The 18,581-nt window shown below is 34.6% G+C and overlaps 2 protein-coding genes across 3 annotated transcripts in view; one reads left to right on the top strand and one right to left on the bottom strand.

Annotated features, from left to right (window-relative positions):
• Positions 1-11,672, top strand: part of LOC101899596 (serine/threonine-protein kinase dyf-5) — a 49,628-nt gene extending 37,956 nt beyond the window's left edge. The window contains exon 7 of one of the 2 annotated variants that reach the window (XM_059128377.1): positions 11,143-11,672. In XM_059128377.1, the coding sequence (XP_058984360.1) occupies positions 11,143-11,269 (127 nt within the window). In that variant the 3' untranslated portion in view covers positions 11,270-11,672. The remainder of the gene's footprint in view (positions 1-11,142) is intronic. The other variant, XM_005187289.3, reaches the window with a different exon arrangement.
• A 110-nt stretch (positions 11,673-11,782) lies between these two features.
• On the bottom strand, positions 11,783-12,298 carry LOC101898894 (cuticle protein 7). Its single transcript, XM_005187285.4, has 2 exons — positions 12,228-12,298; positions 11,783-12,149 (listed from the first exon to the last, which is right to left on the bottom strand). Exons 1-2 carry the CDS (start codon positions 12,237-12,239, stop codon positions 11,808-11,810), a joined length of 354 nt encoding a protein of 117 aa, XP_005187342.1. The 5' UTR covers positions 12,240-12,298; the 3' UTR covers positions 11,783-11,807.
• Positions 12,299-18,581: the final 6,283 nt, after the last annotated feature.

The following is an 18,581-nucleotide window of genomic DNA, read 5'->3' as shown; positions in this document are numbered from 1 at the left end:
AACTTTCTGTGATAGGCTGTAGCATCCATTATGAACTTTAAATGCAAAATGTGAAACAATTCCGGTAAATAATGTCGCTAAAATCATCAAAATACCGAATATCGGGTGGTACCGTTATATGGGGGCTATACGAAGACGTGGACCTACATGGCTCATTTTTTGTCTTAGGATGTAGTATTCATTACGAACTTCAAATACTAAAACTGAAACAATTCCGGTAAATAATGTCGCTAAAATGATCAAAATACCGAATATCGGGGGGTACCGTTACATGGGGGCTATACGAAGACGTGGACCTACATGACCCATTTTCTGTTTTATGCTGTAAATATTAATTTTGAAACAATTCCAGTAACAAATGTCGCTAGACTCATCAAAATACCGCATATCGGGAGGTACCGTTATATGCAGGCTATACGAAGACGTGGACCTAAATGGCTCATTTTCTGTCTTAGGATGTAGTATCCATTACGAACTTTAAATACCAAAATTGAAACAATTCCGGTAAATAATGTCGCTAAAATGATCAAAATACCGAATATCGGGAGGTACCGTTATATGGGGGCTATACGAAGACATGGACCTACATAGCCCATTTTCTGTCTTAAGCCGTAGCATCTATTATGAACTTTAAATATTAATTTTGAAACAATTCCAGTAACAAATGTCGCTAGAATCATCAAAATGCCGCATATCGTTAGGTACCGTTATATGGGGGCTATACGAAGACGTGGACCTACATGGCCCATTTTCAATACCAAAAATCCTGCAGACATAGTACACATTTGAGTAAAATTTTATCAACCTACTTCATTTCGTTCGGAAGCTAGAGTGATTTCCACAGACGGACAGACGGACAGACGGACGGACATTGATAAATCGACATAGAATTTTATGCTGATCAAGAATATATATACTTTGTGGGGTCTAAAATGTATATTTCGAGGTGTTACAAACGGAATGACAAACTTAATATACCCTCCATACTATGGTGGAGGGTATAAAAAGAGAACAAAATTTGAGTCAATCAAAAATAATAAATAATCTATATATATATAAAAATCAATTGTTGTTCGTTGGTAATGGAATCAGTTGAGAACGGCTGAACCGATTTGCATAAGTACAAACGTTCGTAAGTTAGGTTTTTAAAGAACAAAATATTGACTACGCCTACTTTTACGCCCTCTATTTCGATTTATCAAAAATCCATATATTTGCCAAATAATGAAGATATCGGTTTTAAAATTATTACACGACATACTGTAGACTTTCCCTCCAATCCTAAGTATTTATTTGGGAGCTGAGGAACTGACCACGCCTACTTTTTAATCTATATATAAACCAATTGTTGTTTGTTGGCAGTTGAATCAGTTGAGGCCGGCTGGAACTATTTAGATATTTTTTATTTTAAATATACGTTCTACCCCTATTTAGATTTTTATGCAAAGAAAAAGTGACCACGCCCAATTTTGCGCCCATTTTTTCGATTTATCGAAAATCCTAATATTTGCCCAAATCATGAAGATATCTGTTCCAAAGTTAGTATACGTAATCTGGGCTTTAATGCTGTTATACATGCTTTGCTATATATTGTTGCGATACCCAAATTTTCAATTTTGATTAGATATGGAAATAATTCGTCCAATGAATTCATTAGGAATTCAATCAGTAAAATACCGAATATGCAGAGGCACTGTAGTATGCGGACTATACAAAATAGCGGAGTGAATTGAAAATTTAGTAAGAAAAGGATTCATATACTCGGCAATGTGTGCTATCGCCAGTAATTACACTGCGCCGTAGACAATCTTGGGGTTAGGATTTTTTTGGTTGGTAAATAAAAATCACAAAAGAGGGGTTCCCGGATCTAAAGATTCCATTTTATATACCTTAACAATACACAAAGGACCGCAAATATTTTGCCCTATACTCCGCGAAAGTAACGATAAAGTTTTAAATTTGATACAGTCCTAGGGGTTACATGAGGAATCATTTGTACAAAATATGTGTCAGGTTGGTCTACATTGTGATATAGCCCCTTTCAAATTCCTCAAATGTTGGTAATCTATATATATAAATGTAAGTTGTGTTAGTTACTACGCTTATAACTTAAGAACCGCTGGACTGATTTTAACGATTCACACAAATTCGGAATTGTCTCCTCTCCGAAAAGGATAATATCAAAAAAAATCGCATAAAAATGTGATATATTAACATTTTCATTTTGATTTTTGAAATGTACAATAGTAATGTTTTATTTTGCATGATTTTTTTTCCATTTTGACTTACTTTTTTCTAATGTACATTTGTAGTGTTTTTTATATTTTATTTTTGAATTCGAATATTAATACTAATTTATTTAATTGACTTAATTTCTTGAGAACTGAAATTGATGGCGGGTCACATGGAAGTGTAGTACCAAATTATGTGGTGGCGAAACGGAATAGATGATATCGAAATAATTTAACGCGGTCACACCAAAGTTAAAAGATAATTACTTCTTCAAAGTCGCTAAATAATCATGAAAAAGAGATCTCATTGCAAAAATTCTAAAATCGGGAAAAAATCTAAAAAAATTTCAATGGAATCGAATTTTAAATTAAATCGAATCGAAATAGGGTGTTAACTGACATCTACCCTTCAACTGCATGGCCTACATCGTGGTTCAGCTGGAAGATGCGAACACATTTAAACAAACAGAAATGACCGAAAAAGCCTAATGGGGCTAATTTCAAAGCGTGGACCTACTTCTTTCATATGACAATGATCCGTCCAACGAGAACTCAAAATGCAAAAATTTTTGGGAGAATAATCAGTAAAATTCCAAATATAAAAGGTACAAAGGAAAGGGACTTTTAGCAAGAAAAGGTTTTATATCCTTCCAGAAATTCTTCCCAAACATTCAAAATACCTTAAATCGCTTTTGCAGGTTTTTATATCGATCATAACTCACGGATAAGGGAACAACCCGATTTAATATTTATATAACCATCGTATGATTTAAGATATTTTGGGGTCTTGGCCACTTTTTTCATATTTTGGCCCTTATTTGGCATCTTTGTTTCTAAGGGGGTAGAGAACCTCTTCGCATAAAATTTGAAATTTTCAGAGTAGGGCCCATTTTGGTCTTGACCACATTAATCAATTGATTTGGCTAAAAAATTAAGTTTCTGCTACCCTGGGGTAGGGAACCATCATACAAATAATTGCCACATAGGAATTTATTTAAGTAAAGTCCCCACATTAGAGTATCCCCAAGTCTACTTTCAGATCTAATGTGTGATCAGAAAAGAAAATTTTGTATTCTATTGAATTTGTAACCCCCAAGAGAATATTGGTTGGGAACGTGGATTTGGGATGTACATCTATATGAAATAAATTGTGGAAACATGAACAAATTACAAATATAAGAAAGTAGCACAGGACCGAATATTTGTTAAATCATCATCGAATTATACTATGATGAAAATATGGGCTTTAAGGGGTCTCCAACTTACAATTTAAATGGCAAATAAAATTAATTCCCATCTTATCATTCTGCTCTCAATTATGAGGTGGATAAAACAATTTTTTCTTATTTAAATCACGCGAAATGCTATGACATGCTATATTGTTCTGCTATATTTTTGATTTGGCCTCTATTTGTCATCTTGGATTGTAAGGGGTAGAAGAAAGTTTTCAATGTAGGTCGATGTTTCGGAGTAGTGCCCATATAAAGAAGGTACCTCCTAATTTTACCATATTTCAAAGAATTTGGCTAATAATGTGTATGAGGGAGTGAAAATCTTACACAAAAATTTCAACATATTAGAATTTTCTCCATGTAATAATACCCTCTCAAGTCCACCTTTTGGCGGACAAACAGACCGACATGGTTAGGGGTGCTTATGAGGACTCTAATGCACAATCTAAGGTACTAATGGGTTTAAAAAAGTAATTAATTTTGGCTATTCTTAGATCATTCAGCCCTCAATTATGGAGTATACAAAATACAGTAAATTCCAAATTACTGCTCATTTGACTGTAAGATTTTGCTACGACTTAAAAATGGGTACAGGTATTTTAAAACACTTTTAATCGACCTGTACGTGAACACTTATATCAGTCATATCTGTGAATAATTATGCTTTAACAAATATGCATAATAGACAAAAACTACGGGCCGGCAACGCGGACCGGGCCAACTAGTTTGAGATATTTTAAAGAAAAACAAATTCTTTTAAATAATTATATGTATAGAACCATGCTTCATTATAACTCTTATGTGAAGGTATCCGGTGGTTTAGCTATTACCAGGGTCTTGGTCACATTTTTCAATTGGCATCTAGCTTCTGGTAGCTTCTGGTAGAAGTCCTCTTCGCGGAAATTTTTCAATGTCAATGTTTCGAAGTAGGCCTCATATAAAAGCACCTCCCGGTTTGACTTAAAATGTGTGTTTAGGCTACTTTGGGGGTAGAGAACCATATATGTATACTTTTTAATATATATGCGATATTATTTAGGTTTTTAAACTCTAAAAATAAAACCTCTTACTGAAAAAAAAAGGATCAGGTTTTTTGACAGACGTATTTATTTCTATTTAATCGAGTCATCATTTGTACCAAAAATTGTGCCACTTATATGAGCCAGATTTGTGAATTATTATGCTTTAAAAACTAGGCATTAAAGACTAAAACTACGGGTCGGCAACGGGGACTGGGCCAGCTAGTAAATAAATAAATATCCTTTAAAAACCTTTATTTAAGTGAAGACAAAAATAATAAATATTTCTATGAGAGAGGAATAATAATGGGCGACGGAATGGAGCAATATAGTCCATTTCGTATAGGTCCATATAAATAATGCGACGGGACAGGTTTGGTCTATATCGACTACTTCCTTCACTTTCTATGAGATATGTGATAATTATCAGAAAATGTTTAAATGTACATGTGGTACCAGATATAGTCGACCGAAGTCTTCCATTCAGCAACATTATTCACCGGAATCGTTTCAAATTACGTATTAATGGGTACTACAACATGTGGCAAACAATTTCGTATGAAGGTCCACGTCTTCGAATAGTCCCCATATAACGGTTTTCATTAAGTGGTAGTTTTCGGATTTTTTTTTTGGAACTTTTCAAGTTTCTTTCCAAATGGGGGAAGATATAAAAATGGGTTGCTTTTTTACTTTTTAAAAATTAATTTCTATTACAAATTAATTTCATTACAAAGTCAAAATTGTATTTTAATATTTCGTAATCAATAACGGGAAAACTCGTAACTTACAACAAAAAAACAAAAAGCTGTGCTAAATTTGTATGTGGGCTTTTCCCACACGAGGAACCCCAAAGCAGTAGTACATTCAAAATTAGGATTGGTAACGATGCATAGAATGAATTTTTCAACAGGATTCCATTTTAGAACTCTTATTCTAAATAGGAGATATATGAAATAAAGTAAGACGATATGAAGCAATGCAGGTTGTGCAGAAAAATATACAATCGAGCACATGCTATGCCGACGTCCAAGGTTTCCCCAAACCCAAACTCTTTCTTCCATCTCTGCGTGGAATCAGAATCGTTCCTTCATCTCATTAAGGGCTATATGTAGTCATGGTAATATGAAAATACTTGTTAACTATCTAGTATGCCAATTAGAATTCTAAACAAATCTCTACTGGCATTCTCTACCCTTTTTACACCCTCCACCATAGTATGGAGTGTATATTATGTTTGTCATTCCGTTTGTAACACCTCGAAACATAAGATATCATCATAGCAACATCCGATAGACGTCGTATAGGAAATCGTATACACTTTAGACCCCACAAAGTATATATATTATTAATCAGTATAAAATTCTATGTCGATTTAGCGATGTCCGTCCATCTGTCCGTTGCTCTAGCTTCCAAACGAAATGAAATAAGTTAATAAAATTTTACTCACGTGTATATTATGTCTGCAGGACTTTTGGTATTGAAAATGGGTCATGTAGGTCCACGTTTTGGTATAGCCCCCATATAATGGTGCCTCCCAATTTTCGGTATTTTGGAAATTTAAGCGACATTAAATTCACTGCAAATATTTCAAATTTGCCTATGACCCCATATAACGGCACCTGCCGATATTCGGCATTTTGATGAAGTTAGCGACATTATTCACCGGAATTGTTTCAAATTTGGTATTTGAAGTTCGTGATCGATACTACAACCTAAGACAGAAAATTGTCTGTGTAGGTCCACGTTTTGGTATAGCCCCCATGTAATGGTACCTCCCTATATTCGGTATTTTGATGATTTGATGAATATTCACCGAATTTTTTTTTTCAAGTTTCGCATTTGAATATTGTAATGGCTTATGACAAACGTTGCCTATGCAGGTTCATGTCGTCGTGTAGTGCCTAATATAATGGCTACATTCGGTGTTTTAAAGATTTTGACAAAATTTTTTAACGGATTTTATTTTTTTGAAAATTGCCAAATTCGTTCCAAATGGTGGAGAGTATACAAAGTTCGGCCCGGCCGTACTTACAGCATTTGTACTTGTTTGTATTTCTTTTGGCTTCTCTATTTCAAAATTGTGACTGATGTCATTCCATTGTTTTAAAAGATGGACATCGTTAAACTTCTAGTCCAAGACGGTCCAATTATTACAATTAAAGCAAAAATCGACAAGACCTACTCTTAAACTGTGAGATAAATATCTTGAGAGAGACCTATTTTTTCGTTATGCACAATATATACAATTTATTTATTGTCAAAGCAGAATTTCGCCGCAATGTCAAGACGAATTGTATATTGTTTCGCCACAATAATAAAGGTGGTAGAGTTGTATTTTTTGGAAAGTCGCCTTCTGGTCGACCTTATAATTGGGCCATGTTTACAACCAATGGCACGATTAAAGAGGTAATCTCATTTGTAAGATTGTATATTTTTCTGCACAACCTGCATTGCTTCATATCGTCTTACTTTATTTCATATATCTCCTATTTAGAATAAGAGTTCTAAAATGGAAATTGAAAAATTCATTCTATGCATCGTTACCAATCCTAATTTTGAATGTACTACAACTGCAATGTCAATCCAGTGGCATATATTTTTTGAATAATTTAAAAATAAATCCGTCTTTTGTTATTGCATTGATTGAATGAAATAATTCTTCGCTTTTTACAAATGCGTGTCATAAATAAATCTGATCAGTGGGTCAATTCCTGTTCTACGAAGGTTTGAAATGAACATTTTTGCAAAAGAAAATAAATATCAAATTAAAATATTTTTCGTTCCATTTTTTCATAAAACAAAAAACGAGCCCCAGGTCCATTTATCGGTAAAAGTTAAAAGATAATTTATCTATCCGCGATCTATTTCAATAGGTTACTGAATGTCAGAAATTTTCTGACCCTAAACGATATTATAGTTTTTGCAAATTTTAATGTTTAAATTCCACATCATAATGTAGCATAATTTTGCCCCGGGTAACAATCCAAGCCAAACATCCTATCGTATTTACGACTTCGGTTTGTTCAGGCCATAAATATTATCATATTTTTACCGTAGAACCTCAAATGTTGGCTGTTGTCGATGAAAAAATTACATATCATATGAGATTTCTTTATATAATTACGCAATGACTATGTACATATTTTTATTGTTATGTGTGCCAACCCCAAGGTATCTTATTTTATCTTCAATACAACCCTTTTTTATCGAGCATTTTTCGCACGTTTTTGTACCCTCCACCTTACACACCATGACAGAAGAATATAGTCTATATATATAAATGTAAGTTGTGTTAGTTCCTACGCTTATAACTTAAGAACCGCTAGACTGACTTTAACGATTCACACAAATTCGGAATTGTCTCCTCTCCGAAAAGGATAATATCAAAAAAAAAAAAAAAAAAAAAATCGCGTAAAAATGTGATATATTAAAATTTTCATTTTGACTTTTCAAATGTACAATAGTAATGTTTTATTTTGCATGATTTGGACTTACTTTTTTCTAATGTACATTTGTTGTGTTTTTATATTTTATTTTTGAATTCGAATATTAATACCAATTTATTTAATTGACTTGATTTCTTGAGAACTGAAATTGATGGCGGGTTACATGGAAGTGTAGTACCGAATTATGTGGTGGCGAAACGGAATAGATGTTATCGAAATAATTTAACGCGGTCACACCAAAGTTAAAAGATAATTACTTTTTCAAAATCGCTAAAAAATCATGAACAAGAGATCTCATTGCATTGCTGTAAAAAATCAGCGAACAAGTTAAAGATTTTTTCAATTTTTTATTCTTTTTTTTGTCAATTTGTATTATCATATTGAATTCATTGGATTTTTTGTGAATAAAATAAAGAATAATATTTCACCATATACAATTAAAAAAAAATGAAATAAGTGCGAAATAGGATGTTAACTGACATCAACCCTTCAACTCCAGGGCCTACATAATGGTTCAGCTGGGACTTTTAGAAAGAAAAGGTTTTATATCCTTCCAGAAATTCTTCCCAAACATTCAAAATACCTTACATCGCTTTTGCAGGTCTTTATATCGATCATAACTCACGGTTAAGGGAACAACCCGATTTCATTTTTATATAACCATCTTTGATTGAAGCTATTTTTGGGGTCTTGGCCACTTTTTTCATTTTTTGGCCCTTATTTGGCATTTTTGTTTCTAAGGGGGTAGAGAACCTCTTCGCATACAATTTGAAATTTTCAGAGTATGGCCCATATTGGTCTTGACCATATTCATCAATTGATTTGATTTATTTATGCCACCCTGGGGTAGGGAACCATCATACAGATAATTGCCACATAGGAATTTATTTAAGCAAAGTCCCCACATTGGAGTATCCCCAAGTCAACTTTCACATCTAATGTGTGGTCAGAAAAGAAAATTTTGTTTTCTATTGAATTTGTAACCCCCAAGAGAATATTGGTACATATATATGAAATAAATTCTGGAAACATGAACAAATTACAAATATAAGAAAGTAGCACGGGACCGAATATTTCTTGAATCATCATTGAATTATACTATGATGAAAATATGGACTTTAAGGGGTCTCCAACTTACAATTTAAATGGCAAATAAAATTAATTCCCATCTTATCATTCTGCCCGAATTATGAGGTGGATAAAACTATTTTTAATTATTTAAATCACGCGGAATGCTATGACATGCTATATTTTTGATTTGGCCTCTATTTGTCATCTTGGATTATAAGGGGTAGAAGAAAGTTTTCAATGTAGGTCGATGTTTCGGAGTAGTGCCCATATAAAGAAGGTACCTCCTAATTTTACCATATTTCAAAAAATTTGGCTAATAATGTATATAAGGGGGTGAAAATCTAAGTGCTAATGGGTTTAAAAAAGTAATTATTTTTGGCTATTCTTAAATCATTCAGCCCTCAATTATATAGTATACAAAATACAGTAAATTCCAAAATACTGCTCATTTGACTGGAAGATTTTGCTACGATTTTAACCATATTAAAAATTAATTTGATCCCTTACATGGGGATAAGATTGATATATACTTTTTAATAGATTTGTATAGCACATCCACACAGTTGAAGCCCGCGGTTTAAATATTGAAGCCCACGGCTTTAAAAATTGGTACAGGTATTTTAAAACACTTTTAATCGACCTGTTCGTGAACACTTATATCAGTCATGTGAATAATTATGCTTGGACAAATGCATAATAGACAAAAACTACGGGCCGGCAACGCGGACCGGGCCAGCTAGTTTTACATAATTTTAAAATATTTTCTGAAAAATAAGTAGATTTTTAAATGTTGTCTTATACGATGCAAATCGGAGGTTGTTATAATATACATTTTTCAACAATCTTTTACAAATTTCAATAATTTTTCACTCAACATTTTCAATTCCAAAATCAGTTTGACAGTTCATTATGCCAGCAGCTGTGTCGATGCGACTATCTGTATTTTTCTACCATGATACACTCTAGATCTTTAAAGTCCAGTGGGTTAATCTTCAATAGTATAACCGCGCTATTATGGTACTTTAGCATTGAGATTTGTTGAATAATCTAGCAAAGCAAACGGATTAGAGTTGTTTTAATACCTACACCATATGGAGGGTATATTAAGTTCGTTATTCCGGTGTAATTCATCGAAATATTAATTTTAGACCTAACAAAGTATACATTTTTGATCAGCGTAAAATTCTAAGACGATTTAGCCATCTCCGTCCGTCTGTTTTAATCACGATAGAGTCAAAACCAATTAAGGTTGAGTTCGAATATGGGCTACGTCGGTGCACGATATCCTATAGCCCACCTATAACGGTACCCCCCGATATTCGGTATTTTAGCCACATTTTTTTTATGGAATTGTCTGAAATTCTATACAAGGAGTTGTTTGTGAGAACTTAACCCATGAAAGAAAATTTTCTATATAGGTCTTCGATATCGTATATCCCCCATATAATGTTACCGCCTTATATTCGGTATTTTGAGGATTTTAGCCATATTTTTCTATGGAATTTCCTGAAAATCCACACAAGGAGTTTTTTTCTGAGTACTTCACCCTCTGGAAAAGAATTGTCTATATAGGTCCACGATATCGTAAAGAAATTAGCGACATTTTTTACTACAGCCAATAACAAGAAATTGAGTATGCAGGGCCACATCTTCGTATATAACGATACCTTTTGATACTCGTTATTTTTATGATTTTAAGAACATTTTTGACCTGAATGGTTTCAAATTTCGTGTATAAAGCTCGTAATGGGTACTACATGGGTACAATGGGTACACGTCTTCATATACCCCCCATATAACAACACCTCCCTTTTTTTGATACTTTGATGATATTAGGGGCATTAGAGGTTGATATCAGATAAATTAATTAACCGGACTTTTTTCAAATTTCGTATCTAAAGTTCGTAATGGGTACTACAGCCTATACCCGTATAGCCCACATATAACGGTTTTCATTTGAGGGGTATTTTTCGACGGATACTTTTTTTTATTTTTTTTAAGTTCCTTCCCATTGGTGGAGGGTATTAAAAGTTCGCCCCGCCTGAACTTAGCTGCTCTTTTACTTGTCCTTTTTTTTTTTCAAATTCTGAAACTAGTTTGTATTTTTTATTGAATAATGTTCGCATCATATTTACCTTTACAGGGTCAACGCTCAAATGGACGCTAACACGACGTTCCCCTGGGATGAAACCAACAAGACCGAAGATGAAAAGCTAACCGCTTGGATGGTATCTGACAGCGCCAAACTTAAGTATTCGAATAACGTTTAGGACTTCATTGCGTTCTGCCATGTGGCAGCCAACCTGAAGCCAGGATCCGGCTGGTGGACATCATCTTGGTACCTGAGAGTTTGAAACCGCCCATACAAAGTCACAACATTGTCAATGTCCAATAGCTCAACAAACGATGCCTATCGTCCCCGGCGCAGATAATCTGCGCCATCCTTTGGAGCGGGCCCACCCATTGCGAAGTGGACATTCTACTAATAGTCAAATAAGTATTGCTGTGATACATTTAAGTTAGAACATATGAAACCATTTATGTTGTATGTATGTGTGTGTACATTTATTGTAAGACAGACGCTGAGCCGAGAGAAGGAGATAACAAAAAGAGAGAAAGAGAGTGTGCGCTCAAATGAAAACGCAACCATTATTTATGAGTATAGTTAGTATATGGAGATGTAAATAAAGATTTTATTGTTAATGTTCGAAAGTACGAATTATTCCGATTATCTATGGATGTTGTGATAGAGTTGCAATCGTGTGTGAGCGTGTGTGTGTGAATGTAGGTGTAATATGGTCAGCTAGTTTAGCGACGATGGGCAGGTGCTGGCCACTCTTCGACCACGGGTGCAGCAGCGTGAACACCCACCAATTCCCGACGAACCTGGGCCGAGAAGCCCAACAATGGGTCAGAGCTATAGTCCACAATGCGACGTTGGCCATCGGGCTCGACAAGCGAATAGCGACCAGTTACATACTCTCCACGGCGATGTTCGAATTGATCCTTTATATCACCGGTGTGGGCATCGTGCACAGCGTATTGGAACTCGTAGTGGGGTGGGCTGTCGGCATTTATTTCAATAGTGGGATGACCGATAAGACCAGCGCTAACTACTGCCAAGCACACAGCCAATACGAATGAAATGCACTGGAATGAAGTAGGGAAAAGAAGGATTCTATGAGTCTAAGAGCGATTAACCGTTAGTTGGATGAATATTTTGCTTACAATCAGTTTCATTGTTACTCTTTGGAGGAGACAGGAGCTGGAGAATTGATAATCGTTGTTGGTGAAACGAATGCAAGACGTAGAATGTCATTTGGTGGCCATTGGATGGGCTTATATACCACTTGCTCCACCCATTCAACCAGTGCCAAAAACGCCAGCCAGTCAACGTTGAAGACGTTCGTTCGTCAGTTCATTCATCTCTTTGGTGTGGCTAAATTATGCAATTGTCACAATTTTAACTGACTTCAAAGAGGAAATGATATCCAATATCGAAAGATCTATTTCGGTTACAAATTGTGCCCGTAGCCAGACGCAGATGTTGTTAGATTGTCTAACTTGTGATCGCTATCCCCGCCGTCGCGTAGTGCTTTGGATGCCACAAATATACATACATAGGCATATGTTACAGATTATGATGCCACATCGGCCCTTCACACATTATGTTACATGCATACATACATATATTTCTTGCATCAATTGTCTAGTGACTCACTTTTGAACACCGTTAAGCACTTCTCAAATTTCCATGATGACATGTTGCGGTGTGACATTTATCCACTGACACATTGACGAAAAGCATCTGCATGTAACGGACGGTGACAAAGTGTGACATATAGTTACACATATGCATGTACATATGCGTAGGTACACGCATGCGTAGGTGTAAATGCAATCCTTATTTGAAGTCAACACTGCAGCCAGTTGCCGATAAAGACGATTTATATGTATCTCTGTATGACCGTTTGGGCGACTAAGGTCATGGCGCAACCACAAAACCACAAACATATGTCTGTAATTCGTAATTCCTAAAACTGGATCCCAAAACAAACATTTTACTTTCAGTTTTTATAAAAATTAAAACAGGATCTGAATCAATTATAATTGACGGCAATGATTATTCATTTCATTCATCATCAAGTTATGGGCTTAAAAATGTAATAAATGTGTGTTGTCGTCAGGACTTTTGGGCTATATAGGTCCACGTTTAGGTTAAGTACCCCCCATATAACTGTGCTTTCCTATATTCCGTATTTTGATGACTTAAGATAGATTATTCATGGGAATTGTTTCAAATTTCGTATTTGAAGTTCCTAATGGGAACTTCAATCTATGACAGAAAATTGTCTACGCAGGTACAGGTCTTCGTTTAGGCCCCATATAACGGTACCTCCCGATATTCGATATTTTCCTGATGTCAGCGACATTGTTCATGCAGGTCCACGTCTTCGTTTAGCCCCCATATAACATCACATCCCAATATTCGGTATTTTGCTGATTTTAGCGACATTATTAACCCGAATCGTTTTAAATTTCGTATGTGAAGTTCCTAATGTGTACTACAGTCTATGACATAAAATCGTCTTCGTATAGCCCCCAAAATGTCGTTACGTCCTTATATTCGATATGTTGATTTCCGCAATTGTTTTAAATTCGTATTTTAACTTCGTAATGAGTAATACGGACTGTGACAGAAAATTGCCTATGCAGATCCATGTCTTCGAATATACCCTAAAATAACGGTAACTTCCTATATTCGGTATTTTCAAGACGTTAATTTAAAATTTCTCTTATTTTTTAATTTTTGCAAGGTCAACATTTTTTATCATTTGCTGTTTGCTACATTTCCTGTCAGCATATTTTGAATTTGCCTCACAACTACAACAGATATTAAAATTTTGTTGCATTTATTTCAAAAATGACCGGAAAAGATTTTCTAAACATAAGTATTTGAAAAATAAAAAAATAATCAAGACCAGTCGAGACCTAAGGAACAAAAGATACTCAAAGGAAGAAATGTCAAACCTATGCGCTTTTGTCTCGCTGTACCAACAATTGGTTGAAAATAAATTGATTGCCGAAAAGAATGCTTCATTCAAACATCTTTCAAATCCCTCCTATCTGGACCATATAAATGATTATAATGTTTATGTGGGTAAAAAGTAATTCCTATTATTATAGACCCTCAACTTTTATCCTCGCACATTTTAAATGAATTTGGTATCAGTCTACTATTGGTTGTCGTAGTGTCGTAGTGGGTTTTTGTTTATAGTGGCAAATTACACAACTTTGGTGAAGACTAATACTTGCAAACAGTCAGAAGGTCTGGTGGGGAACGCCATCTCCTTTACCTAAGAGAATTCCTATTAAATTGTGATCGCTGGTAGTTTCATCGGCGATTTTGACGATTTGTTATAAAAACATTCAATAGGTTTTGCCGAAGTTGAATATTTGAAGGACAATTTCACCGATTCTGCTGAAATCTGTGAGTATGGCGAAGGTAATTTAAGAAACTGCCTTGATCAAACCGATTTTAGGGCTGATGATCGTAGACCTGCTGTTATTAAGACAAAGAATGTCAAAAATAAATAGAAATTGTTTTTTTTTTTTAATTTTCTTTATCTAGAATTGGGCAGTAGAAAGCGCATTGACATATTGCATTGAATGGAGTACATCTGTTTATACTCCATGCGTTATAAACTTAAATATTATGATGTTATGATGTAACTGATAATGTTATGATGTAACTGGAGACAGATTTAAAGTCTTTACTAACACACAGTCTCAGAATTATAATGGTGTATTTAGGGCATGTGCTATGGAAAATTTATCGCTGTAAGTCTTTGGATCACCGCATTCGATTGTAATTTATTTTGTCTACTACTTTTTTTTTTTGCATTGCTGTAAACATATGGTAATAAGAAACAGGAAGCGAAGGAGTTTTTGAGATCAAAATATGATATTTTCGATAAATTTATATTGTTTTTGTGTCTTAAAATATGTGCGTAAAATATATTATGAATCCCATGTTTTTTTCCTAATCTTCGGATTTAGAGGATAAGTGAATGTGGCATTATTAAGGAAAAATAATTGTGCCCAAGCAGTCCTTTACCATTGCCTGAAGTAGAGGAAGTGATTCTACATCCATAGATTTTAAAAGTCTGGATGCTCCAATATAAATTGAGTCAATACCTCTTTCTTATTTGCATTGACTTTGTTGCAGTTTTTTTGAAGTGGTTACTGGGCATTCCTTTCTTTGATTCGTTTCCCTAAATGCAAGTAATATTATATTTTCTTTAATGTATTTTGCCCAAATATAATAATATTTACATCTCAACAACTTCCTGCTTACCGTTTTCGGCGTAAAAATCACTACATACTTTGTTTTCGACAACATGCTACCTATCGTGTACAACTTCGAGTAGAAACAATTCGATAACGACTGCGGTGATCCGCGTAAACTGCATTACGATGCCGAAGTACTCGATTTCGAATACGGTGATTTGGCACCTGGTCAACCTTATAATTGGGCCATGATTCTGTCCAGTATAAACGTCAGGTAAGAACATTACAAAATATTTAATTCCGATGGAAATGTGAAAAATGCAACTCTGTAGTATTGTCTCAAGGCGTGCTTATGTTGTTAAAAGTAATGAAACGTTTAGATAAAAAATTATCCGGATTTTTAGATAATTATCAGGTTTTTTAGCTTAATGACTGGTTACAGCATTACTGCGGTACACTCCAAATTAGCAAATGTTTCCGCATTCATTCGAACACAAACAAAGGTTTTTTGATAATTCATTTTGGACATATTTTACATTCTCTTTTGATTGTGTATGTATACGTAAACAAACATCGGCATTTATATCCTCCAAAGGGTGTAGCCATGGTAGAAGAATATAGGTAAAAGCGTCGACACAGCTGCTGGGACAATGGGACAATGAACTGTCAAACCAATTTAGGAATCGAAAATGTTGAATTAGAAATTATTTAAATTTGTACAATTTTTTGAAAAACGCGAATTTTAATAGCCTCCGACTGACGTAGTATAAGGAAACATATAAAAATCTACTTATATTTGAAAAAACATTTAATTTTTTTGACATATTAATGCTCTTTGGCGTTGATGCATCAACCTGTATTCTTCTGTCATGGGTGTATCTAAACACACAAAATTAACCCACTGGATACTACATTGACCGATTTTTTCTTTATGATATCTGAAACTGCGAAAATGATGGATTCTTGCATGGCAGAAAGGCTACGATTTTGTTTCTGAGTGCTCGATTTCTGCCTATTTTGTGTATGTATTTATAGTTTTGAACATGGCAAAACAATAGAGGTAGACTCATTTGCTGAATTTCTCTCTTTTGCAATGTAAGTTCTTGCACCTTTTGGAATTTTATAGGCTTTTCCCCGAGCTAATTTTTCAATATTTGCCGAATGGAATATTGCGATATGTTCAGCTCATGAGCCATTTTTCGGCCACTGCGACGCGGGTTTTCGAACCATTTCTGCTGATGTTGCTCTTTTCTTCCGTCCACTTCCTTGACGTCGGGCTACGCTACTAGTATCACGGTAAGGAGCGATGGTACGAGACACATTTAAATGCTGGAATGCTCTAACTATGGCCACATGTGGCTTTCCAGCCAAATATAAAGAAATCACACTATCACGCTTGGATTCCATCACGAATAACTTTTTTTCTGGAAAATTTTTACCAAAATGCTTTTGTACGTTTGTAAACAATATAGTGAGCTGTCACTGGAATAATTCTAACAGCTATCGGACGAGTGACATAGAATTGACAGCAGTCTGAATTTGGTTGCAGTTTTTACATTTCACACTGTATTGCCCAGAACACTTAAAGAAGGGCCAACTTTCTTGTGTAGTTTAAAGTTTTGTGTTTTATCCAGTCATCCCGTGGGGGATTACCCGCTATTTTCAACCGTGCAACTTGTTCTTCCTTTTCTATGAATCTACGTGTGGAAATAGCCTTTTGAGACTATGCCCGCTTCCTGTCAGAATTATTCAAAATTATAGGCAACAAGTGGTTTTCATTTATTTGATATTTTTTGCTCATTTCTAAAATGATTCAAATAGCGCGAAAGATTAATGAAATGCGTGGATGTTCTCTCAAGAATATGTTCCTAAGTGTTCAATCTATCAATTCCAAAAACAAAAAAAAAAAAAAAAATTGGAATCAGCTGGGTGCTCTATCTAAACATTTTATTGTACCATGAAACTCACCTATACAAATCAAGGTATATTTAAAAATGTGTAAATGAAAATCAAATCAAATAACTTTTTCCATTTTTGCTGGCGAATGACAAGTTTGTCAAATCCAACCGCACGGTTACTTTGAACTTTCATTATTATTCCCTCAGCCATATGGCTACAGAGCGTATATATCATTTGATAGGGCCAAAAAGAGAAAGAATAATCCGATTTTGATCCAACCTTGCAAATCCTAATATTTGTATCCGTGCTAGCTCAGGTGCGAAAATGGACAATATCGGCCCACTCCAACAAGTACCTTCCCCACAAAGGATAAACATTTTGAATAATTATAACTCGTATCAAATGTGACATAAGAGTTCTATTGTCTTCAAATATTTTTATTAACCTAAGGTTTGGTGTGGAGATGGAATATATCGGTCCATTCTTTCTGGTATCTCCCCTACAAAATTTTGAATACCCATGAAGCTCATAAAACGCGAAAATGACATCCCATTCCATTCAGACTTGGTTCATCTCAATATTTCCATGAAGACACGATTTGTTTTAAAGATTGTAATGATCGGACCATTCCTTCTGGTACCTCCCCCACATAGGGTTCAAACAAAACGCTCAAAGAAAGCGAAATAAGCATCCAATTGTCTTCAACTTTCACACACACACAAACATTTTTGCTAACACATGATCTGATGTTATATATCTGCGAACCTCTTCTGGTATCTCACCCACAAAGGATCAACATTTTTAAAACTTTTATCTGTCATAATTTGTGAAAAAAGTCAGCGATTCTTTACAACGAAATAGTTCCCTCAACCTGGGTTGAATATGGATATTATGCTTTCGCAAAAAAATGGATATAAATGTTAGATTTTGCCCATACCAATAGATGAAGTAAGTAAGTATGAAAATGGAATACTTCGGTCTAAATGTTCTAAAAATTATCACATAATTCATATAAAGTGAAGAAAGTTTGGATTATTTATATCATATTTACTTAAGAGAGATACGAAATGGACAATATTTGACAGTTCCTTTGGAACCTACACCATAATATTGTTATCTTTATTGTTTTTTTTTTTTTTTTTTTTGAGTTGCGACCCCGTTAAAAAAGACGAGGCTACCAGCTTTTTACAATTTTTTCTACTGCCAGATTTGTGTATGTTTTGAAAAACAAAAAGAAAATATTTTTAAAATCAATGATTCGAAGAATCGTACATTTCTGGGAGCGTATAAAAGATATTATTTTGCCATGGAATTGAAAGATAAAACAAAAAGGGGATATTTTTTCAAATTGGGGACTTAAGGATTTAGTGGGGATCTTTTTAAAAAATTGCG

The sequence above is a fragment of the Musca domestica genome, unplaced genomic scaffold (genome assembly GCF_030504385.1).
Source record: "Musca domestica strain aabys unplaced genomic scaffold, Musca_domestica.polishedcontigs.V.1.1 5, whole genome shotgun sequence".
In the NCBI taxonomy this organism is placed as follows: domain Eukaryota; kingdom Metazoa; phylum Arthropoda; class Insecta; order Diptera; family Muscidae; genus Musca; species Musca domestica.
The sequence above is the reverse complement of the archived record's forward strand: the minus strand, read 5'-3'. Positions and strand labels throughout refer to the sequence as shown.